Source organism: Chlorocebus sabaeus, chromosome 9 (assembly GCF_047675955.1).
Source record: "Chlorocebus sabaeus isolate Y175 chromosome 9, mChlSab1.0.hap1, whole genome shotgun sequence".
In the NCBI taxonomy this organism is placed as follows: Eukaryota; Metazoa; Chordata; class Mammalia; order Primates; family Cercopithecidae; genus Chlorocebus; species Chlorocebus sabaeus.
The window spans coordinates 65,931,200-65,957,212 of record NC_132912.1 but is presented as its reverse complement, the minus strand read 5'-3'; the positions used below and the strand labels follow the sequence as shown (position 1 = coordinate 65,957,212).

Below are 26,013 nucleotides of genomic sequence, written 5' to 3'. Positions count from 1 at the left end.
TTATTATTTCATTAAATTTGTTTTTCTCACCTTTCCCTTCACCTTCTGGAGATATTTGTGTGCTTAATGGTATCCCATAAATCCTTTGGGCTTTTTCATTCTCTTTTATTTTTTTAAAGTTATTCTGCCTGTGTTATTTCAAAAGATCATTCTTTAAGTTCAGAAATTCTTCTTGGTCTAGTCTGTTGTTGAGCTCTTTATTGTATTTTTTGTTTTATTCATTGAATTCTTCAGCTCTAGGATTTCTGCTTCATTCTTTTTTGTGATATCTATCTCTATTGAATTTCTCTTTCTTTTTTTTTTGAGACGGAGTCTCGCTCTGTCATCCAGGCTGGAGTGCAGTGCCACGATCTCGGTTCACTGCAAGCTCTGCCTCCCAGGTTCACGCCATTCTCCTGCCTCAGCCTCCCGAGTAGCTGGGACTACAGGCGCCCACCACCACGCCCGGCTAATTTTTTGTATTTTTAGTAGAGACGGGGTTTCACTGTTAGCCAGGATGGTCTCGATCTCCTGACCTCATGATCTGCCCATCTCGGCCTCCCAAAGTGCTGGGATTACAGGCGTGAGCCGCCGCGCCCGGCCAAATTTCTCTTTCAAATCATAAACTGTTTTCCTGACTTTGTTGAATTATCCATCAGTATTCTCTTGTATCTCATTGAATTTCTTTAAGATTATTATTTTGATTTTTTCTCACATTTCATATATTTCCTTATAGTTTGGAGTATGTTACTAGATAATTATTGTTTTCTTTTTGACATTACATATATTCTTGCTTTTTTTTTTTTCTTCTTTTAATACAAGTTCTCATTCCGTTGCCCAGGCTGAAGTGCAGAGGCACAATCTCGGCTCACTGCAGCCTCTACCTCGTATGCTCAAGCGATCCTCCCACCTCAGCTCCCCAGTACAGACACTCACCAATATGCCCTGCTAATTTTTGTGGGTTTTAGTAGAGACAGGGTTTTACCATGTTGCCCAGGCTTTTTCTTGCTTTTTCATGGTTGATGTGTCACTATGTTGATTTCTATGCATCTGGTGGAAAAGTCACCTCTTTTAATTTTATGGAGTAGATTTCATAGAGAAAGACTTATTCATATGAATGAGTCTTGCAGTGTTGGTTTGGTGGGGTACATTAGCCTTATTTCTAGATGCATGCAGTTGTGTGGTCTCTGAGTAATTTCTTCAGCTGTAATCCACTCGAGTGGCATTTGTGAGTTTCTCAGTGGCATGGGCTGAGTTTGTGGCAATGGTGATGCCACTTTGCCAGGGGTGGGCTCACTGGACTGTTTCTCAGGTCTGGGGTATGTATGTGCACATAGTAGGTCAGCCAACTTGGTTGGTGAGATTGGCTTGCTGAGTTTGGGTCCACAAGGCTGTTACTCTGACCAGAAATACAAGTATAAGGTTGCTTGGGCAACCTGGGGACATGCCTGCCAGGAGCAGCTTTCAGGTCTGGGACATGGGCTTTTGGCCACTTGACTGGCTTGGAGATATTCCCTGTGGCACAGGGACAGTCTGTGGAACTATCTTTCAGGCCCTTCCTTATTGGGGGTACAGGACTGTTGGGCAGGCCAAAGGTGTGCCTATGGGGGAGGTGTGTGTCTGTTTCTTAGGTTCTGATTGCTTGCAGGTAGCCCTACTCTGCTGGCCCTGGCCATATCACCTTCTCAGAGGCTCAGGGAACTCTCCTGCTTAGAGGAGGGGGCCCAGCAGTTTGGCCAGCTTAAGAGCAGGCTTGCTGTGGGTAGGACTGGTAGACGGGTTTCTCTGTTGGTGGTATGGCCATGGGGCTTGGTTTTCTTGCTGTGCAAGACCAGAATCGCAGCCAGCCCTGGGTCCAACATTCACCAGCTGGCATCATTGTGTTCAGAAACTTGTTTGGGGTTGACATAATGAAGATGGAGCCCCAGTTCTGGAGAGGTGCAATGGCCACTGACCCCCAAGAAGAGGGCATACTACACAGGTGGCTCTAGTCTCAAGATGGTGCCATGTTACAGCAGTTTGGCTCACAGTGGTGGGATGGGGAGTACATACCTTGTGCCCTTAATCCAGGGCAGTGCAGCTAAATGAATTCGTGGCAGCTCTCCAAAATGGGCTCAGGGCTTGTGAGGACTACGGGATTCTTGTGTAGTAAGGACTTCATGTGTTTGTGGTGTCCAAGAGGGCTGGTAGGGATCTTCTGCTGACTTTTTCCCCTGCAATAGCAATTCCCTCCTGTCTCCAGACAGATCTGATCTAGGTGGGGGAGATGAAACCATGAGTTTTAGTGCCTCTATGCCGCCTTCCTAGACTTCCAATCACCACAGGTGCATCTTCATTCTATCACTGCATCCCTCTACTCTTCCTTTACACTTCAATCAAATCTTAGCTGTTTGTTTGTTGCCTTGATCCTTTTTTTGTGGGTTAGACAAGCACCAGGTATTGCTATTCAACCATTATTGCCTTTTTTTTTTTTTTTGAGATGGAGTCTCACTCTGTTGCCCAGGCTGGAGTGCAATGGTGATCTCAGCTCGCTGCAACCTCCACCTCCTTGGTTCAAGCAATTCCCCTGTGTCAGCCTCCCAAGTGGCTGGGACTATAGGCACCCACCACCACACCCAACTAATTTGTGTATTTTTGGTAGAGACGGGGTCTCACCACGTTGGCCAGGCTGGTTTTGAACTTCTGATCTCAAGTGATCCGCCTGCCTCAGCCTCCCAAAGTGCTGGGATTACAGGCTTGAGCCACCATGCCCAACTCCTTTATTGCTTTTAATCTCTGCATTATAATATGTGTATTAGTCAGTTTTCACATTGCTGATAAAGGCATACCCCAGACTGGGAAGCAAAAGAGGTTTAGTTGAACTTACAGGTCCACGTGGCTGGGGAGGTCTCAGAATCATGGTGGGAGGCAAAAGCAGAAACCCCTGATAAAAACCATCAGATCTCGCGAGACTTATTCACTACCACGAGAACAGTATGAGGGAAACCACCCCCATGATTCAAATTATCTCCCACCGGTCTCTCCCACAACATGTGGGAATTATGGGAGCACAATTAAAGATGAGATTCGGGCAGAAACACAGAGCCAAACCGTATCGGTGTGCATTCACCACGTTCTCATCTTTTCCCCTAGAAATAGACTTCTAGGATTCCTCACACTGTTTTATGTTCAACAGAGCTATAATAAATATGCTCCTATGTATTCCCTTATAGCCCATCTTCTTTCTACTGTATCTTTTTCCTCATTTTACTTCCTTTTTTGAGGAAGTTATGTGGGATGGAAGAAAATGGACTTCTTCATTCATAACATACCTGAAGTTGGGAGTATTTTAACCCTTAAACAGATTAAAATGAGCTGGATGTGGTGGCTTACGCCTGTAACCCCAGTGCTTTGGGAGGCCAAGGCAGGCGGATGGCTTAAGCTCAGGAGTTGGAAACCAGACTGGGCAGCATGGCAAAATCCTGTTTCTACTAAAAATGCAAAAACTAGCTGGGCGTGGTGGCGCATGCCTGTAGTCCCAGCTACTTAGGAGGCAGAGGTGGGAGGATCACCTGAGCCCAGGAAGTTAAGGGTGCACTGAGCTGTGATTGCAATACTGCACTCTACTCTAGGCAACAGGGCCAGGCTCTGTCTCAAAAAAAAAAAAAAAAAGATTAAATGATTGGTAGACTTGGTGATTTTATGCTTCTAAAAGGAACCACATAGGCAGGAAAAAGATCCAGGTGAATTCTCTTACATTGCCTCTGTCATTGGTAACATAACCTTTATGGCATTCACAGTATATTTGTTCTAGCTTTCTTCTTTTAGTAATTCTGTTGCTGTCGTTTGTATGAAATACTGCATATTATAACATTGTAATTATAAATGATGTATACATTATCTTAATCATTGTCAGGGCCAGCGTTTTTCTTACAGGCAGATAGGAACTATGCTTTGTCATAACTCATATTTGATCGACTCTGAGAACAAAATATATTTTGTACTTTCTGGGAGATTCACAAAACCTGTAGCACCCATTAACAGGAAGAAAGCATGCTATATGGTTGTTATATTTATTTTTGACTTGTAATTTATTCATTCTCTCAGCCCTGTTCTCTGACTAGTGTTACTATGGCACCTAAGTTATGGCATGGAGAACAAGCTAATTATGTTCTTTAGAACAGATGACAGTGGTACATCTTGAGACACAAGCATCTGGTACTCTTAGCCCGTCCCTCATCAGTGCTAGTCTAGGCTTGGTTGGGCTCTCTGGTTGTCCAAATATTTTTCTGTTACCACACATCCTTCTTTATTTTCTTTTTCTTCTATAAATAGTGGTTTATGCTTTCTAAAGCCACTAGTCTCATATTTAGTTTGTTCCTTTTTCAGCCTTCTGTCTACTCAAAGAAGTAATATAGACTTACTCCCAGCTGTGTATGATCTACTCTTACTCCTGTTTATTGAGTTAAGCTTCTTACTATTTGTAAACGTCTCTTGTTTGTGTAGACACAAATACACCAAAACTAAAAATGGTTAAATTGGGGTGAAAATTTATGGATATTTCTTACAATTTATTTTTCAAAATTTAGTGATGTGGTTAGATGGCTCTCCTGATAAAAGTTGTTTAAGAGATATGAGTAATCAATACTTTTTTATCAGAAGAGCCATCTAACCATATTACCAAATTTTGAAAAGCAAAGAAAATATTAGAATTATCCACAATTTTTGTACCTAAACTTAACCAGTTTTACTTTTGGTTATTCCCTTCTAATCTTTTTTAGTATTGATTTAATGTAGGTTATAATAATAGTGTGTACCCACTATTTGTATGCCTTCTATTTAATTGAATATTTATGTGCCATAAACATTTTCTACTTTACTACTTAGTTTTCATCATCATCATCATTTGTAATGTCTTTAAAATATTCTCTGGAGTGGTGCTGTTCAACAGAAATATAATTTAAAATTTTCGGCGGATCACGAGGTCAGGAGTTCGAGACCATCCTGGCTAACACGGTGAAACCCTGTCTCTACTAAAAAATACAAAAAACTAGCCGGGCGAGGTGGCGGGCACCTGTAGTCCCGGCTACTCGGGAGGCTGAGGCAGGAGAATGGCGTAAAAACCCGGGAGGCGGAGCTTGCAGTGAGCTGAGATCCGGCCACTGCACTCCAGCCTGGGCGATACAGCGAGACTCCGTCTCAAAAAAAAAAAAAAAAAAAAAAAAAAAAAAAATTTTCCAGGACCCACATGAAAAATGTAAAAAGAAAAAGATTAATAATGTATTTTATTTAACCTCATATATCTAAAATATTTATTGTTTCAACATGTAAAAATTATATACTGTATTAGATGTAAAAATTATTAGATTTTAACATTCTTCTTTTCATACTACATCTTTGAAATGTACCTATTTTACATATATACCATTGAATTCTGTCACTAAACTTTCAATGTCAAAATGTAGTCCTACCAAGACAATAAAGCTCCAGCAGAAAAATACTTTGAAATGCTTCAATTTTTACATTTAATGAAATTAAAAATTTAGCTTCACAATCATACTAGCCACAGTATGCTTATCATCGACATGTAGCTTCTTCATTTAAATTTAAATTAAATTTAAAATTCAAGTCTCTCTTTGCACTAGTCACATTTTAAGTGATCAGTAGTGAGCTTTAGAGTATATAGCCAATTCTTGACTGTTCCTCTGTCATTTTTTACATTGATTTCAATGAAATAAATACACTGATAAGTTTTTGATTGTGTATTTTCCCATGTGTTGGATTACTTTCTTAAGGTAGACTCTCAGAAGTATAATTATTGGGTCAAAGAGTATGAATTTGTTTATGGTTCATCTTGTGTATTTTCAAATTATTTCCTGAAAGACTGTTGTCAGTTGCAGTACCATCAGCAGTATTAATATTTGTTTCATCAACCTTTCTTCATCATTGTTACCATGTTGTTTCCTTAGTTACTAGAGAGGAATATTTCTCTACATATTTATTTACTATGTATTTCTCTTTCAATGGAATACTTCTTTATGTTATGGTTTGTTTATCTGTTGGTGTCCTAATGTTTGTTTAATTTTTAGTCTACTTTTAAATTTCTTTGTGGACTAAAGATACTAACCCTTTGTCATGTTTTTCCTCATCTTTTGTTTATTTGTTTGCTTTTTTCCTTCTGGGAGTACCAACTGAACCCTTTACTTTTCCCATAGCAAATCTTTAGATAATGCCTCCTCTGTAAGCTTGAAAGTTATTCCCACTCTAGAAGTTTGATATTTTCTTCTATCATAAATTTTTTATGTATTTTTAAAAGATGTTTTTATCAAACTGGAATATATGATTGTGTAATTGTGAGAAAAGAAACTAAATTACAAGTTCTTAACCTTCAGTTGAATCCAGTGCTTACCCATTATTTTTAGGTAAAGCCTCATTATGTATAGTTGCTGACCGCCACTGCATAGTTTTATGCATATGTGTATTTAATCAGGAAGTAAATGGCGGGGCGCGGTGGCTCGCGCTTGTAATGCCAGAACTTTGGGAGGCCAAGGCGGGCAGATCACGAGGTCAGGAGATCGAGACCACGGTGAAGCCCCGTCTCTACTAAAAATACAAAAAATTAGCCAGGCGTGGTGACTGGCGCCTGTAGTCCCAGCTACTGGGAGAGGCTGAGGCAGGAGAATGGCGTGAACCCAGGAGGTGGAGCTTGCAGTGAGCGGAGATCGCGCCACTGCACTCCAGCCTGGGCGACAGAGCGAGACTCCGTCTCAATAATAATAATGATAATCAGGAAGTAGATGGACCCAAATAGATTAAAATCCACTATTTCAAATATTTCAAAAAAATACCACATATATCATATATATCATATATATCAATAAAAACAAAAGCTCTTTTTGTCTTTATCACCATGTATCCACAGTTGATTAATTATAGTCATGGTTATTTTACATAGGTTTATTTTGTTTTGAATTAATGTAGATGTATACTTCTAAGAGTTATAAATCCCTGAAATGTATATAGATGTGCATGCACACACACACATATACATACCCCTATTCCTCACATAATTGTTAATAAAAATAATGAAAAGAGGTGCTCTTAGGCAAAGACAATTTTAAAGAACCCCAAATGATTACCTTGAATTAAGGTAAACACCGGTTTAAAAAAAAAAACAAAAACAAAAAGGGCAATTTTTTCCTTTAGTATATTAAACAATGTTGCTTCTAACATTCCCTCACTTTTAAACTACTCTGAAAAATCCTTAGAGTGGTTGTGTAATGTATTTAAGTTTTTTAGATTTCCAAGCATTAAGTCTGGCTCCGCTAAAATGGTTCTTTGGTTCTACTTTAGTCTTTCCCTATCTATCCTACTGCTACCATTTTGTGTTGTTTTGTTTTCTGCTGTAATGAACACAACAGTCCCACTTCATTCTCAGTTCTAATTAATGTTATCCAGCCTCTAAGTGTTAGCATCTACTTTGCTTTTGGTTAACTGTTGTGCAGACTGAAATCCCTAATTAGTAAAGCACAGGATTTTATTGGTTATATATTTTTCTAAACTGTAGACTTGATTTTATTGCAAACCTTACATGTAGATAAAGATTGTAATGGCACTGTTTTTATTTTTGGTGATACTATAGTCTGGAACATGTGGCCTAGCAAGGGTTATAAATCTAGCAAGAAAAATTATGGATGGCATCAATTTTAACAGTCTTTTGCAATCTAACAGAGCACAAACCCCAGATTGTTTAAATACTAAATATTTACTTAAAGAAAAACAAGAGATCATTCAAAAATAGAATTAATTTAAATAGTGAATTTGCCTTTTATTTAAAAGTTGATGGTTTTGTATATTTATAAAATGAACAAAATTGACATCATACTATCCATATCACAAGACTCTTGTGTTGTATTTTAAAGGAAAACACACACACACAGCATACATACATTTGGATTGGGGCCAGATTTAGACTCCAGGGGCACAGTGTTCTGTACCTTAAATTACAATCAGATGTATTTTAGCACAGATCAAATTTTCAGTCTGAAGTTGGTGAGAAGCCTAATTATTTGACCCGGTTACTATTTATGTAGACCATTCTGTGGCTGGCTGTGGTTAATCCACAGCTGGCAGAATGCTAGCTATGGGAGGTTTTTATTTCATGCTGGAACAGTTAGGGGAGAAATAGAGGAGGAAAGTTTTAAAATCTTCTCATTAAATGAAAGACTAAAAAGCAAGACAGTACATCCATATTACTATGGAGACAAGATGCTGTATAAACTGTTCGTTTTAATTCTCCAAGTGACAGAAATAGCACGGCAGCAGCTTGGATGCTCATAGTTTGCAAGTGATAGGATACTTGGTTAAAAAAGAAAGATAAAAACATTTAAAAATAATAGACTAAGATTTGTTGCCTCTTAGAACACTTGAATATTGATAAAGAATTAATTGAATTTTTAAATGATGAGAAAATATTGTTATTATACAAAAACATTTTGTATTTCACTAAACATACTAAAACATTTAGAATTTCACTAGCAGTACTTTAAAGTGATAAGAGGCAGTTGTAGGGGAGAAAAAGTAACATATTTTCCTCATCCATCGCAAGGGTCATGACTGAACCCTCTGTAACGAAAGAGATTAACAAGAGAAAAGCATAATAAATTTATTTAACGAAGTTTTACATGACACAGGAGCCTTCAGAAATTAAGACCCAAAGACCAGCAAAAACTGTATTTTTATGCAAAGTCTGATGAAAGACATGGATAGTTGTAGAGAAACATGATTAGACAAAAGGGATATGATCTAATGGTAACAAACTTAGGGTTGGAGGAGATAGAAGCCAGCAAGTCCCATCTGTTAGATTATTCTTGGCCGCCAGGTATAGGGCAGGACCCCTTTGGAATAGGGTTTTATGACTAGCTTTCACACAGAAAGGTGGGAGAAGGTCAGAGTGACCTTGCTTCTGCGGTTTTCTCAATTGCTAGGGGGCCATATTTTGGAGTATTGTATTCTAGGCCCTGACACAATTATAGTAGATGATTCTCTCTTAATGTCTCAGAATATATGAAGGCAATAAACCCTTCCTTCAAAGATGGATCCCAATACACATGGCTCCTGCTACAAAATTAATTTTTTTAGTCTTATTGTAGTCTATTTGAAATTTGAAAGTAATATTTTATTTTATTTTATTTTATTAACAAGATAAAAACATACAATTTATTTAATAGAAGCCTTACATGACATGGGAGCCTTCATAAGGAAATGAAGACCTGAAGAAGTGGTTAAACCTGAGCATTTTTTTTTTTTTTATACTTTAAGTTCTAGGGTACATGTGGATAATGTGCAGGTTTGTTACATATGTATACCTGTGCCATGTTGGCGTGCTGCACCCATCAACTCGTCAGCACCCATCAACTCGTCATTTACATCAAGTATAACTCCCAATGCAATCCCTCCCCCCTCCCCCCTACCCGTGATAGGCCCCCGTGATGGTCCCCTTCCCGAGTCCAAGTGATCTGGTTGTTCAGTTCCCACCTATGAGTGAGAACATGCGGTGTTTGGTTTTCTGTTCTCGCGATAGTTTGCTGAGAATGATGGTTTCCAGCTGCATCCATGTCCCTACAAAGGACACAAACTCATCCTTTTTTATGGCTGCATAGTATTCCATGGTGTATATGTGCCACATTTTCTTAATCCAGTCTGTCACTGATGGACATTTGGGTTGATTCCAAGTCTTTGCTATTTTAAAAGAGTTTTTTTTTTCTTTTTAAACTTTTCAAAGTTTGCATTATGGAAATCGTTAGTCCCTCAGTTATAAGTGAATATCTCAGCATTTTTGTAACTTTTAGAAGAAGTTTATTTTATATTTTCAAGGTTATTTCTTCCATTTACAAGCCAGTTCTTCTCCCCTTCTACTTTCCAGTGCTCCCACTTACTCTAGTTCTTAGCTCCAATTATCCTCCCTCCCTTGCCTCTTTATTCTTCTGTTTCTCCAATAGATCCTTTTCTTTGAAAAGCAAAATCTTTCCAACTTTCCCTGCCATTAAAAGCAAATCTCTTATTCCCTCCTTTCCCTGCCCACCCTACCCCACAAAAAAAGCGTTTGTGCCTTTTCTTCCTCTTATTATCTGCTCAAACTAGCAATATATCTGGAGTCATATGAATCCAGGCTTCATCACTTGTAAGCTGTGTGTCCTAGGAAACATCTCTTGACTTCTCTATCTTGCTTTATTTATCAAAAGAAACTAATAAGTGTCCACCTCATAGGTTTGATGTAAGGAAAAAACAATAACTGAATTGCTATGTAGTATAGTGCCTGAGACACAAATAATTACTCATTACATTTCAAATGGTTTTATTATCATTACTGATGAAGCTTTGAAAATAATTATTCTTACCTTACTTTCTTACCATTCCTTTTTTTAACAACTACTTTTACCATCATACTAAGTGCTTTCTGTTAATCATCAAATCTTACGACTTTTACTCATTCCTTTCTTTCTCTACTTCCCCATAGCACCTTCTTAAAATTTCCCTTGCTCAGTTTCTTCACCATCACTTCTACTCTCCTCATTTGGCCTCCTCTTGTTTTCTCCTTTTCCTTTTTTATTTCCTCTAATTTTTATTCTGCGTTCTTTCCTTCGTCCTGTTTTGTTCTGTGTTCTCTGCCTTGGGAATCACAATACCTCTTTGACCTCTCCTTTTTCATGGCCTTTACTCTAAGTCCAACTTTCTGGTAGATACTTAGAGATCCCTTAGAACCTCAACTGCAGTGTGACCACAACTAAACACTCTTTACCATCTAAGCCAGATCTTATTCTGGAATTTTCTACTTTTATTAATGGTAGAACCAAATTCAAAAATCTCAATCATCTGTTTACTCTTTTCTTCTTTGCCTTCCACATCTTAAACAATCGCGAAGTCCTGCATGTAGTACTCCTAGTGTGGTTTTCTTTTACACAGACAATTGTAGACATTTATTAACCGTTGCTAAATTGTTGCTGCCCAGGTAAACTTTGCTTTATATTTTCTCATAAGCTTGTTATTCCTTCCTTTCAAGGAAATATTCATTACACATGATCCATCCCTACCCGTCTCGCACATTGCCTACCAAATAGATTCCTACCCTGCCACCCAAGGCCCCTTGTATTCTTAACTTTGCCGACCTTTTCAAGTCTTTTATTATTGCCCTTTGTGTATTCCTTTACTTGTTTGTGCACCATCCAAACTAATTTCCTATATATACATGTATGTCTTTGCTTATGCTTTCATCTAGAAAGCATAAATGTGTTTTAATAAGACTTTCATTAATATTAAAGCTGTAGATAAAAATACCATTTTAAATGCAGCTTTCCTGACATGAAATTTTAATTAAATATCTTTATTTTGCATTACTGAATCCTTTTCTCATTATTTGAAAATTCTAATTCAGAATCTTCCTCAAAAATCAACTTAAATATTTCTTAACATAACAAGTTATGATTTATTTATTTATTTATTTATTTATTTATTTATTTATTTATTTTGAGACAAGGTCTCCCTGTGTCTCCCAGTCTGGAGTGCAGTGGTATGATCTCGGCTCACTTCAACCTCCACTTCCTGGGCTATAGCAGTCCTCCCATCTCAGTCTCATGAGTAGCTGGGACCACAGGCACACACCAGCACACTCAGCTAATTTTTGAAATTTTTGTAGAAACGGAGTTCCGCCATGTTGCCCAGGCTGGTTTGGAACTCCTGGACTCAAGTGATCAGCCCTCCTTGGCCTCCCAAAGCACTAGAATTCCAGGTGTGATTCATTGTGCCTGGCCAGAAGTTATGATCTTAATAAACAGATTATTTTTAAGTCACTTGTAAGAATATAAACTTAGCCAGGCTTAGTGGTACGCACCTGTAATCCCAGCTACTTGGAGGGCTGAGGTAGGAGGATTGCTTTATCCCAGGAGTTCAGGACCAGCCTGGACAATATAGTGAGACTCTTATCTCAAAAAATATATATTCCGAACTGTTTGTAAGAAGCTAAAAGGATTCAGTTTGCCTTCGTAGTACAGTTTCCCTAATTCAAATGTAATTATTGTCTTGAATGAGACCTTTCAAATATTTTTTCTTTCATGAATTTCCAGAATTCTTTAGTATTGAGCATATAAACCTAGTATGAAATAAGTAATGCTTTATTCTCTGAAGTAATGGCATGTATCAAGCATATGGTACTCATATAATCAAATACCCTTCCAGTCAAATGTTGCTATTTTCTGCCTTGCATTTTATAATTGTATTTTATATACTTTTGTATTTTGTTTAGGTTTCTTTTATTCTAGGAGTGACTGTGGAGATGGCATTTCTAATTTTCCCTCCTTTTTTCTTCATTCAGGGCTTTTTTCTTACAGTTTCTCCAGAGTCAGTATTAAAAGTGGCTCACCATGCTTCTGAAAACAACAGGATTTTCACTTTGAATCTGTCTGCACCATTTATTAGCCAGTTCTACAAGGAGTCATTGATGAAAGTTATGCCTTATGTTGACATACTTTTTGGAAATGAGACAGTGAGTTACCTTTCCTTTTTCAAAAGAACCTGGGGTTTTTTTGTTTGTTTATTTCTGATCTGTGTATATATGTTTAGAAATATATAAATTAAATCCTAAATTTTTGTGTAAATATCCTTGAGAATTGCGCAACAAAATTGCCTCAGTGTCAATTGACTGCTCTCAGTATTTTCAATATTTCCTTCAGTATATACTAACTTCTTTCTTAGTGAAATATGTATTTATTTATTTATATTTTTTTGAGATGGAGTTTCCCTCTTTTCGCCCAGGCTGGAGTGTAATGGCATGATCTTGGCTCACTGCAACCTCTCCTTCCCGGGTTCAAGCAATTCTCCTGCCTCAGCCTCCCAAGTAGCTGGGGTTATAGGTGCCTGCCCACCATGCCCTCTACTATTTTTAGTAGAGACAGGGTTTCACCATGTTGGCCAGGCTGGTCACGAACTCCTGACCTCAGGTGATCTGGTCGCCTCAGTCTCCCAAAGTGCTAGGATTACAGGCATGAGCCACTGTGCCTGGCCCAACATTTATTTTTTAAAGTTTAGATGTTTGAGATTTAATTTACCTATAGTAAGAGTTATCCTTTTTACTGTAATTTCTGTGAGTTTTTACAGATGGATACCTGACCTGTTACTATGACCACAATCAGGATAAAAAGCACATTCATCACTTTTTTAAGTCTCTTCAGAGTCTAAGTCCATTTGATGTTTGTTTAATAAATTATGAGTAAATTTTGATATATTGCGTTTATATTTCTTTATTAACAATATCGTTTTTTAAATATTGTTTGTTATAGTTGAAGGTGATAAAATGGAATTTCATCTCAACAATTACAGTTTTTTCTTTCTAGCGAGAATGTATTTTCTTCCATTCTAAATTATGGAAATGCTTATTTACTTAAATGCTTATTTATTTTGATTGCTTATTTACTGTTTATACCTCTTATTTACTGTTTATACCTCTTTGAAAATCCATGAAAGAGGAAAAAAGCCTTCAGTGTGTCTTCCTGTACCTTGGCCATGTCACTTGATGGTTTAATGTATACAATGAAGGTACTGTCTTAATCATCCCAGAAGTTCATTCTAATTCCATAGTTCTAACATAGTTTGAATATATTCATCAATTTTATATCTAATAACTGCTGTCTGCCTAGAATAACATAAAAATTGACCTGGAAATTTATGAGATCACCTGGGTAAAGATTAAAAGATGATCCGTAGAAATAATATCATAATATATCTGCAAAGGTAATGGTTACATTGGTAACAAATGGTGACATTGGAAGGAAATGCTATATTCTTGATAATTCACAAATTGAGATACCGGCAAGAAATAGTGGTAATAATGAAGTGCCAGATAGCTGCTAGAAGCCTAATTTGTCTAAATCTACCATTTAGTTTTTTCCTTATTAACAGTTTTATTTTCCAAAGGGTAAAAGAAGTAACTGGTAAAAGTGCTACTCAAGCCCTTTGAATAATATTAAAGCACTGGTGTCAGTAGTCTTGAGAATCACTGGGAGAAGTTAACACTTGGTCTAGAGTTCTTAGTCATGAAAGATCAGACTGGCAGCACTTAAATAAGTTCTCCAGAGTTTAAGAGACAAATCTTAAAACTTTTTAAAAAGATAAATATGATTCCAAAGGGCCGGGCACGGTGGTTCACGTCTGTAATCCCAGCACTTTGGGAGGCAGAGGCAGGTGGATCACAAAGTCAGGAGATTGAGACCATCCTGGCTAACACGGTGAAACCCTGTCTCTACTTAAAATACAAAAAATTAGCCGGGCACGGTGGCAGGTGCCTGTAGTCCCAGTTACTTGGGAGACTGAGGCAGGAGAATGGCGTGAACCCGGGAGACGGAGCTTGCAGTGAGCCAAGGTTGCGCCACTGCACTCCAGCCTGGGCGACAGAGCGAGACTCCCTCTTAAATAAGTAAATAAATAAATAAATAAATAAATAAATAAATAAATAAAATATGATTCCAAAGAATGAGACTTTGGAAGTAAAGAAAGCTTAGGGAGATTGAATGCCATAAAAAATGCTATTTGGATTTTATAGTCACAAATGATCTTAAGGAGAGAATGTGGAGGGATCTTTTTAAAAAAATTGCAGAGCACACAGAAAACTCTTTAATAAGAGCTCAAATTTGGAGGATGACAAGATGGCTGCCTCTGCCTTTGCCCGTGCAGTGAGAGCAACTTCAGTAATCTTATGGCCTCTGAATATTTTGGCATCTTCAGCCTACCGAAACTGTGTCAAAAATGCCTCTCTTATTTCTGCATTGTCCACTGGACGTTTTAGTCATATTCAGACACCAGTTGTTTCCTCCACTCCCAGACTTACCACATCTGAGAGAAACCTGACATGTGAGCATACTTCAGCGATCCTTAATAGAGTGGTCCCCTTGCTTCCAAGTATCTTGAAGCTGCCAGTCAGATCTCTAACATACCTCAGTATACGAAAAGGCAAGAGAAAGATTGTGAAAGCTGTCATCTATAGGTTTCTTAGACTTCATTGTGGCCTTTGGAAGAGAAGGGCTGGATATAAGAAAAAATTATGGAAAAAGGCACCTGCAAGAAAAAAACGATTGAGGGAATTTGTATTCTGCAATAAAACCCAGAGTAAACTCTTAAGATAAAATGACGACATCCTTCTGGAAGAGGCGAAACTGATATGCCCATGATCCTTATCAGAAGTATCATGATCGAACAAACCTGAAAGTATAGATCAGAAGTTTCACTTATTTCTCAGTTCTTGAATATGTATCTTTGTGTACATATCTTTGCAAAAATGGATAAGTAAAAAACTCGATGTAAATTGTACCAATGAATATGTAAACATACAGTGACAACATTAAACTTATAAAAGTTTTAAAACTTTAAAAAAAAAAGCTCAAATCTGTAAAAGACATGTAAAAAGAAGGTGGAAAATGTATTTAGAACCAGGGAATGATGCTAAAAGTTTGGTAGAGACAAAAGAGAAAAGAATAGTCCTAAAAGTGGTTTAAGTTTGCAGCAGATGCTGATGATATCAAAACAATCTTCACTTAAAAAAAAAAAAAAAAAGACTCCAAAGTACAAGCAACAAATGGAAAAAATAGATAAGTTAAACATCATCAAAATTAACAACTCTTGTGCATCAAAGGACACTATCAAGAATGTGAAAAAACAACTAGTAGAATGGGAGTTAATATTTGCAAATAATATATCTGATAAAGGATTCATATTAAGAATATTTAACACAGTAACAACTCAACAATAAGCAAACTAACAACATAATTCAATAATGATCAAAGGAATTTAATAAACATTTATTTGGAGAAGATATGCAGATGGCCAGTAAACACGTGAAAAGGTGCTCAACATAACCAGTCAAGAAGTGCAAATCAAAACCAAAATTAGATACCACTTCACACCCATCAGAATGACAGTTGTTTTAAAACATGGAAATTAACAAGTATTGGTGAAGATGTGGAGAAATTGGAAACACTTGTGTATTGCTGGTGGGAATGTAAAATGGGAATGTAGAAGACAATTTGGTGGTTCCTCAAGATGTTAAACATAGAATTATTACCATATGATCTAGCAGTTCTACTTTTAGGTATATTACCCAAAATAACTGAAAGCAGGGACTCAGATCATTGTACACCAATGTCCACAGCAGCATTATTCACAATAGCTAAGATAGAGATAGAAGCAAATCAAATATTCATCAACAGATAAACAAAATTTCACGTATATATACAATGGAGTATTATTCAGCCTTAAATGAAATTTTGATACATGCTACAACATGAATGAATTTTGAAAATACTATGTTAAGTAAAATAAGCCAGACACATCAGACAATTATTAGATTTTCTTAGAAGAATTCCACTTACAAGAAGTACCTAGAATAGGCAAATTCATAGAGACACACAGTAGAATAGTGGTTACCTGGGAGTGGGGTAGGGAGGAATGAGGCATTATTGTGTTGTAAGTACAGAGAGCTTCTGTTTGGAATGATGAAAAAGTTCTGGAAATGGATAGTGGTGATAGTTGCGCCACACTGTGAATGTATTTAGTGCCAATGAATTGCATACTTAAAATGGAAATTTTTATCATATGTATAGTTTACCACAATTTTTTTAAAAAGATTGATTCTACAAATCAGTAAACTTAAAAGTTGGATCACAGCTTAGTATAGATTATTAAAGGAATCATTTTTCCCCACCTAGAAGAGGAAGTGGTAAAACTGTAAGCTGCTACGTGGCTGTAAGTCATGGGGCAAGAAAATCTTTTCTCTTTTGGTGTGATTATTGTTCATTTGAATTCACTTCAAGAGGTATTTATATAGTACCTAAGTACCTATTATGGCAGACCAATAAGCAGTGGATGCATAGTATATTTGAGAACATCTGTCATTACATGGATTATAGAATAATGAAGACTGGCTATAAGACAATTAGAGGTATTTTGTATGTTATTGAAGCAGTCTCAAAAGGTCTGTTGATAAATAAATCGATTTCTAGGGGCACGCCTCAGTGTTTACCCTACCTTTGGTTAAGTAAACTAACAGTGATTTAGATAAAGCTATATTTGCATATAATTCAAATGCAAATAATACAACACCTTAATACATACTAGGTAAGTTGAAGGTCAAAATCAAAATTTTTTTTAATGTTAGTAGACTCTAAATATGAGTTGAGTGATGAAATTTAATAGGGATAATAAAAAATTATACCATTTTTGATTACAAAAAGCGAGTAGAGTAAAATGCTTTATCCCTTTAATCTCATCATCCATTGTTTTTCTCTTTGAATACTATAGTAATAATAAGTTATCTTCAGTTCTCCAGGAAAAGAAGGACATTCTACTTCTAAAATGTGATGAAGGATAAAATATAGTTCTCAGAGAGTATACATAGGATTCTTTAATCTTCCCCTCCTCAAAAAAATAAAATATACTGTGGTTAGTATAAATGTTCAAAATGTCAAAACTCAGCTAAAACCAAACACACTTGGCTCTTATTTTCTACGTGATGTCACCTTCCTCTTGTCAGAGGATTGTACAGTAGTAATGACGATTTAAAACTTCTGATAGCCTCAGTATTAAAAAAAATACCTTGTCCACAAAGATTATTTCTTCATAGGCAATGATCAATGATCCCTGTGAGACAGGAAATAAATAAGATAAACCTGATGATTACCCCAGCTAACTCTTTGGAGATAATTTCCAGGCAACAGAAGAAGGGTAACAAAGGCCGGGCACAGTGGGTCACGCCTGTAATACCTGCACTTTGGGAGGCTGAGGCAGGTGGATCCTTTGAGGTCAGGAGTTCAAGACCAGCCTGGCCAACATGGTGAAACCCTGTCTCTACTAAAAATACAAAAAAAGCCTGGCAGGGTGGTTATGCGCCTGTAACCCCAGCTACTTGGGTGGCTGAGGCATGAGAATTACTTGAACCCGGGAAGCAGAGGTGGCAGTGAGCCAAAATTGCACCACTGCACTCCAGCCAGGGTGACTAAGTGAGACTCTATCTCAAAAAGAAAAAAAAGGAACTCAAGTAGAGCCTTGCAATCTCTTTTAATGAGGAGTTGGAGCTGGAAGTTCAAGGAGTCTAAGGCAGCTAGTGTTTGTAAGTTAAAAGTACCAGAGAAGAAATAGCTGAATAGAGAGAGAACACAGGACATTTGCAGAATCCCACCAAGTCTTCAGCTGAGTATGAATCAGTGGATTTTTGTGAAGAAATTAAGGAAGACCAGGAAAAGAACCACCCAAAAAGATTGTAGAGGACAGTCCTCAGTGCACATATGAGGACCTGTAACCATTCCTATCCTACTAGTCAGAGTGGATAACCTGACTAGTAATTCATGAGGTTTCAAATAGAGTATTATAAGGAATTTTGTCTCATTAGTAGGGTAAAATTAGCTCTAGAATAGATGTTCTTGTCCCTCCTGTCAATATTATTACAATATATTTGACAACCTTTATGAAATGGACAAATTTGTTAAAAGACACAAAGTACTAAATCATACTCAAGAAGAAATAGAAAAAGTCTGTTTAGATTATTAAAGAAATTGAATTTGTAGTTAAAACCCTTGCTACAAAGAAACCTCAAAGGCTGAATTACTTCAGTGTTCAATTCTGTTTGTTTGTTTGTTTTGAGACAAGGTCTCACTCTGTCCCCCAGGCTATAGTGCAATGGCACAATCATGTCTCAATGCAAGCTCAAACTCCTGGGTTCAAGTGATCCTCTCACTTCAGCCTCCCGAGCGGCTAGGATGACAGGTGCAAACCACCGTGCCTGGCCAATTTTTAATTTTTGTAGAGAGGAAGTCTCATTTTGTTGCCCAGGCTGGTTTCAACCTCTTTGCTCAAGCAAGTCCTCAGGTGCACACCACCACGCCTGGCTAATTTTTAATTTTTATAGAGAGGAGGTCTCATTTTGTTGCCCAGACTGGTTTCAACCTCCTGCGCTCAAGCAAGTCCTCCCACCTCAGTCTCCCAAAGTGCTGGGATTAGCCACTGCACTTGGCAGTGTTGAATTTTAACACAGATTTCAGAAAGATGTAATACCAATTGTATACAAACTGTCCCAAAAAATTGAAGAGGGAGAAATATACCTATCTTATTTCATGAGGTGTGTATTACCTTCATACCAAAACAAAGTATTGCAAGAAAAGACCGATATCCCTCATAAACACAGATGTAAAAATTCTTCAAATAATTTTAGCAAATCAAACTGAACAATATATTAAAAGAATAATTCGGCCGGGCGCGGTGGCTCAAGCCTGTAATCCCAGCACTTTGGGAGGCTGAGATGGGCGGATCACGAGGTCAGGAGATCCAGACCATCCTGGCAAACGTGGTGAAACCCCGTCTCTACTAAAAAATACAAAAAACTAGCCGGGCGAGGTGGCGGGTGCCTGTAGTCCCAGCTACTCAGGAGGCTGAGGCAGGAGAATGGCGTAAACCCAGGAGGCGGAGCTTGCAGTAAGCTGAGATCCAGCCACTGCACTCCAGCCTGGGTGACAGAGCGAGACTCCGTCTCAATAAATAAATAAATAAATAAATTAATTAATTAATTAAATTAAATAATAATTCATCATGACTAGGAGTGTAGAATTGGTTTAACATTTTAAAATCCATCAATGTAATTAAATGTATTAAGGCTAAAAAGAAAATCACATGATTATCCTAAAAGCTTTTGAAAAAACCAGATATCTACTTCTGTTAAAAGCCCTCGGAGGCTGGGCATGGTGGCTCCTGCGTGCAGTCCCAATAGGGATTGTTGGGAGGCAGAGGCAACCCTGTCTCTACTAAAAATACAAAAAAATTAGCTGGGCATGATGGCACACACCTGTAATCCCAGCTACGGGGAAGGCTGAGCCAGGAGAATCACTTGAACCAGGGAGACAGATGTTGCAGTGAGCCAAGATGTGCCACTGCACTCCAGCCTGTGCAACAGAGCAAGACTTCGTCTCACAAACACACACACACACACACACACACACACACACACACAAAAGCCCTTGGAGGCCAGGTGCAGTGGCTCACACCTGTAATCCCACCACTTAGCGGAGGCTGAGGTGGGAAGATCACTTGAGGTCAGGAGTTTGAGACCAGCCTGGCCAACATTGCAAAACCTCACCTCTACTAATAATACACAAAATAGCAGGGCATGGTGGTGGGCACCTGTAATTCCAGCTACTTCGGAGGCTGAGGCAGGAGAATCTCTTGAACCGGGGAGGCAGAAGTTGCAGTGAACCGAGATCATGCCACCACACTCCAGCCTGGGCAACATGGTGAAACTGTGTCAAAAAAAAAAAAAAAAAAAAAAGGCCCTCAGAATAGTAGGAGTAGAAGGGAACTTCTTTGAGTCAATAAAGAACATCCACTAGGAATATACAGCTAACATCATACCTAATGGTGAAAGATTGAATGCTTTTGCTTAAGATGAGAAACAGAAAATCAAGGATATTCACTCTTTCCACTTCTATTCAACATTGTTTTGAGGGTTCTAGCTAGTGCTAACAAAGCATGAAAAACATCCAGATTTAGAAAGAAGGAAGTAAAAATGTCTCTATTATCAAAACCATGATCATCTTCATGCAAAATCTGATGTAATCTTCAAAAAGCTATTAGAACTGGCTAGGCATGGTGGATCATGCCTGTAATCCTAGCACTTTGGGAGGCCAAGGCTGGTGGATCATTTGAGGTCAAGAGTTCAAGACCAGTCTGGCCAACATGGCAAAACCTCGTCTCTACTAAAAATACAAAAATTAGCTGGGCATTGTGACACATGCCTGTAATCCCAGCTACTTGGGAGGCTGAGGCAGGAGAACCCGGGAGGCGGAGGTTGCAATGAGCCGAGATCATGCCCCTGCACTCCAGTCAGGGTGACAGAGCAAGACTCTGTCTCAAAAAAAAAAAAAAAAAAAAAAAAAAGCTATTAGAACTAAGTGACATAGAAAGATTGTCGCATACAGAATAAAAATTTTAAACTGAAATGTATTTTTCTACATTAGCAAGAAACAACCAGAAATTAAACATATGATTTCCAATACCATCAAAAATTATGACAAAGTATTTACTTTGGAATAAACCAGACCAAAGATGTATACACTGAACACTACAAAACATTGTTGAAAAAATTTAAGAGGACCCAAATGGGAGATATATCATGTTCATGGATTAGAAGATTCTGTATTGTTAAATATAAATTCTACTCAAAATAATCTATAGTTTAATTCAGTCAGAATTTCAGAATTTTTTTTTAAAGTCAACAAGTTGATTCTAATATTTATATGGAAAAGCACTGAACTAGAATAGCCAAACCAACGTGGATTTTAAAAACCAAATCAGAGGACCTTTACATGATTTGAAGACTTATTACAAAGCTACGGTAATCCAGACAATGTGGCATTGGTGTAATGATAGACAAATAGTCAATGGAACAGAAGGGAAAGTCCAGAAATAGACCAAAATAGATTTTTCAAAAATGTTTCAGAGACTATTTATGGAGGAAAAAAGCAGTCTTTTTGACAAGTCGTTCTGGAGCAATTAAATATCCATATCCAAAAACGCAAACTTCAACCCATATAACAAACAACTGCACAGCTATTAGAATGTGTAAAAGTGTGACCATACTAAATATTGGTAAGGATATATGGAGCTGCTAGAATGTAAAATGGTACAACTACTTTGGAGAATGGTGTTCTTGTTTCTTACAAAGTTAAATATACATCCTCCAAATGACCTAACCTGGCTATCCCATTCTTAGATATTCACCCAGGACAGATGAAAGCATCTGTCCATGTAAAGACATACACAAGTGTTTATAGCAGCTTTATTTGTAATAGCCAAAGTCTGGAAAATAAACCAAACATCCACCAACTAGTAACTAGATAAACAAATTGTGATATTTCCATAGAATAAAATACTACTCACCTATAAAAGAATTGTACTATTGGTAAGAAATGAACCAACAGCATAGAAGAATTTTAGAATACCTATGCTGAGTGAAAGATACTATAAAGTACATTCTATGTGATTCTATTTATATTCTAGAAAATGCGAACAAATTTATAGTGTTGGCAGATCCATTGTTGTCTGGGGACAGGGATACGCTATGAAGCAGTGATCACAAACGGACACGAAGAAACTTTTAGGAGCAATAGATGTGTTCCGATTGAGGTTGTGGTTGCAGAACTTTATACATATGTCAAGTTTTATCTAATTATACACTTTTAATTTGTGCAGATAATTGTATGTCAGTTATACCTCAGGAAAGCTATTAAAATGAATATAAACTTTATGATTCCATTTATATGCTTAAAAGTAGGAAACATTATTTTAGAGCCATTAAGTTCCAAAAATACACTGCTAAAATGAAGAAGGGCCAATTTCTTATTTTTTGATCACCATATATTAAACATCTTTTATTTCCATGGAAGATCACCTTATGTTTAAGTAGCAACGTCAACCCAGAGGAAGAGTGTTTTGATAGTCCTGGGTTCTAATCATGACAGACAACTAAAAATTATCATACCCTACTATTGAATAATGCTTTAAAGTTAAAAAGGGTGTTCATAAAAACCATCATGTAATCTACAAGGCAATTCCATGTCGTTTTTCTAATGCATATAAAGTTTCAGCTTGGCTCATAGAATATATACACAATTTTTGTTAGGTAATGTTGTTAGTAGTGTTAGGAGTGTTGATCATGTTATCTATTGAGTTTCACTTCACTTTAACTTGCTTTGATAACTCACACTCTCCATTCATCCCTGTTAAAACATAATGAATAGTACGAAGTACATGAGGGAAAACTCATGGCTATTGGGCTGCTTTCTGCTATATCACCTTACTTCTGTTCCAGCAAAGTTATTTGCTTACGAAAAGTTAATTTTGTTTTTCCTAAACTTTGTGAAATTTGTGTTCACTATTTATTTAACATTATATATTCTGATGAGATATGAATGCAAGTAAATGAGAATTAGTTTAATTAGTTAAATTTGGGTCTAAAACTAAATACATATGAGTTATTTTTAGTGTAAAAGATTAAAGGCAGTAAAAAGCTGTAGACATCTGTATTCAGGAGTGCTTCATAGGTGTCTTTATGTTTTCTCTCTGCTTTAAAAAGGTTGAAACTAGGCCGGGCACCATAGCTCACACCTGTAATCCTAGCACTTTGGGAAGTTGAAGTGGGAGGATCGCTTGAGCACAGGTGTTGGAAACCAGCCTGGGCAGCATAGTTGGACCACATCTCTACAAATACATTTTTTTAATTAACCAGGCATGGTGGCACACACCTGTATTCCCAGCTACTCAGGAAGCTGAGGTGGGAGGATCATTTGCACCTGGGAGGTTGAGGCTGCAGTGAGCCACAGTCATGCAACTGCACTCTGGTCTGGGTAACAGAGTAAGACCCTGTCTAAAAATAAAATTTTTAAGAAAGCAAAATGAAAAATCATGAACTATGAATTCTAGATGTGGTTCTACAAGAAAATCTCTAGAATGTCAGTCTGTAGGCATGTTCAAAGGTTTTGACCCTTTTTTTTTTTTTTGAGACAGAGTCTTGCTCTTGTTGCCTTGGCTGGAGTGCAGTGGTGCAGTCTCAGCTCACTGCTGCCTCCACTTCCCAGGTTCAAGCAATTCTCATGCCTCAGCCTCCTGAGTAGCTGAGACTACAGGCATGCACAATCATGCCTGGCTAATTTTTGTATTTTTAGAGGAGATGGGTTTTTGCCATATTGGCCAGGCTGATTTTGAACTCCTGGCCTCAAGTGATTTTGAACTGCCCGCCTCTGCCTCCCAACATGCTGAGATTACAGGTGTGAGCCACTGCACCCAGCTGACCCTATTTTAAATATTAGCAAATGATGTATCTTTATATATTAAAATAAAATGTTTAGATTATTAAAGCTATTTTTTGTTCCCTTAATTTAAATCATCTCTCCGACTTACTTATCAACTACTTTTTCTTCCGTTTCCTCATCTGTAAATTGAGGGGATTTGCATAGAAATACTAGATAATCTTTTAAATTTTTTCTTGTAGCTTAAATGTGTTATGAAATTGATTCATTTTTTCCCACATTCTAAGATTAATACTGTTAGATTTTATTATAAATTAGTAAAGTTCCTCTTGAAATCTAAAATAATGCCTGACATTTCTTTTAGGTAGTTCTTCTTTTTTATTGAGTGTACCCTTAACTGTGGTGCCTTTTAAGCTGAATTCTCCCCATTTGTGACCCCAGTATACCTTTTTTGTTAGTGAACCCGGGGGAAATGATATTTCTCTCCGAAAAATATCTGAAAATATTTGGTTAGACGCATGCTGGGACAAAAAGTGAAGTATCCACAGTAATACCATTGCTATATTCTTGTGACATAACCAAATTATAATTACTAAATGATACAATTTACTTTTTTAAAATTCTGGTAAAAAACATACACAATATAAAATTTATACCATTTTAACTATTTTTAAGTGTACAAATCAGTGGCATTAAGTACATTTGCAATGTTGTATAGCCATTGCCACTATTCCTCTCCAGAACTTTTTTTTTTAAATCAACCCCAAGCAGAAGCTCTGTACCCATTAAATAATAACTCGCTATTTCCTATTTCCTCCTCCCCCCTTACCCTTCGTAACTGTTTTACTGTCTATGAAAGTGCCTGTTTTAGTTACCTCATACAAATAGGATCATACAAAAGTTGTCTGACTTAATTTCACTTAGCATAATCTTTTTAGACTTCATTCATGTTATAGTGTGTTATCAGAATTTTGTCTTGTATAGGGCTGAATAATATTTCATTGTATGTGTGAAATTTTGTTTTATTGCTTCATCTGTTGATAGACATTTAATTTGTTTCCATGTTTGATTATTATGAACAATGCTACTGTGAATGTTAATGTACAAGTATCTGTTTGAGTTCCTGCTTTTAACTCTTTTGGATATATACCTAGATGTGGAACTGTCGGATCCACAACAGGTAGACCATTTTACATTCCTACCATCAATATACAAGGGTTCCAATTTCTCCACCTCCTCACCAACGCTTATTTTGCATTTAAAAAGTAATAGCCATCCTGCTGGGCATGAGGTGGCATCTCACTTTGGTTTTGATTTGTGTGGTTTACTTTCAGCCAAGGTTCAGAAATACATAGTGACAAATTTCTGTTTCTTTAATTTAAAATCTTGGGTAAGCTGTTACATTGCATTTTGTACTTTTAGATTACACATCTGAATTGATTGGTTATCCTTGTTAAAGTAGTTCCAAAATTACTGCAGTATAAAAACTCTTTAATATTACGTTGTAGTTTTAATTTGTTTCTGACATCTTCAAAGTTTGAAATTTTCCCTTCAGCAACAACCATTTGTTAGCTACACTCACACGAAATCAGCTTAATAAAGGACATTCTACACAAAGGTAATTATAATCCATTGATGCCCCTTAATGCAGGCTGCTTTGTAGTCATTATCTATCAGTAGATGACTAAAGAACTTGATTATTCTTGTTTTTCATTTTTATTAAATTAAGAAGTTTTTTTTTAATTATGTCATTTTGCAAATGGTTCTTAGGAGTAATACCTTTCAAGGCTCCATAATCACTAGATAATTAACCTGCCAGGATTAAGTACACTCAACTTTGCCTCAGGATGCTTAACTCTCAAATACGGTCAATTATCTCATGATAATAACTGCTTTGTCAAGAGTTACCGCTTAATTCCACAGTGAAAAGTCAAATCACCCATACCATGCACTTTAAGATAGTTGCAATAATAAAACAGCAGTTTGAAATGGGGTAGAAGAATTCAGTTGAATTTTTTCATAGGGATAAGAATGATATGCTTTAGACAAAGCTCCCCCTCATATCTAGTATTTTGAATCTCACAAATGATTTCAATTTATAAAGATATATAGGCCAGGTACAGTGGCTCACACCTGTAATCCCAGCACTTTGGGACGCCAAGGTGGGCAGATCACCTGAGGTCAGGAGTTCCAGACCAGCCTGGCCAGCATGGTGAAACCC

The 26,013-nt window shown here is 37.2% G+C and overlaps 1 protein-coding gene and 1 pseudogene across 2 annotated transcripts in view; both read left to right on the top strand.

Moving 5' to 3' along the window:
• The window catches only part of ADK (adenosine kinase), a 577,446-nt gene that overhangs the window by 380,271 nt on the left and 171,162 nt on the right, over positions 1-26,013 (top strand). For both annotated transcript variants that reach the window (XM_007962951.3, XM_007962952.3), the window contains exon 7: positions 12,329-12,499. In XM_007962951.3, coding sequence (XP_007961142.1) covers positions 12,329-12,499 — 171 coding nt within the window. The remainder of the gene's footprint in view (positions 1-12,328; positions 12,500-26,013) is intronic.
• On the top strand, positions 14,565-15,222 carry LOC103215976 (large ribosomal subunit protein bL35m pseudogene; annotated as a pseudogene).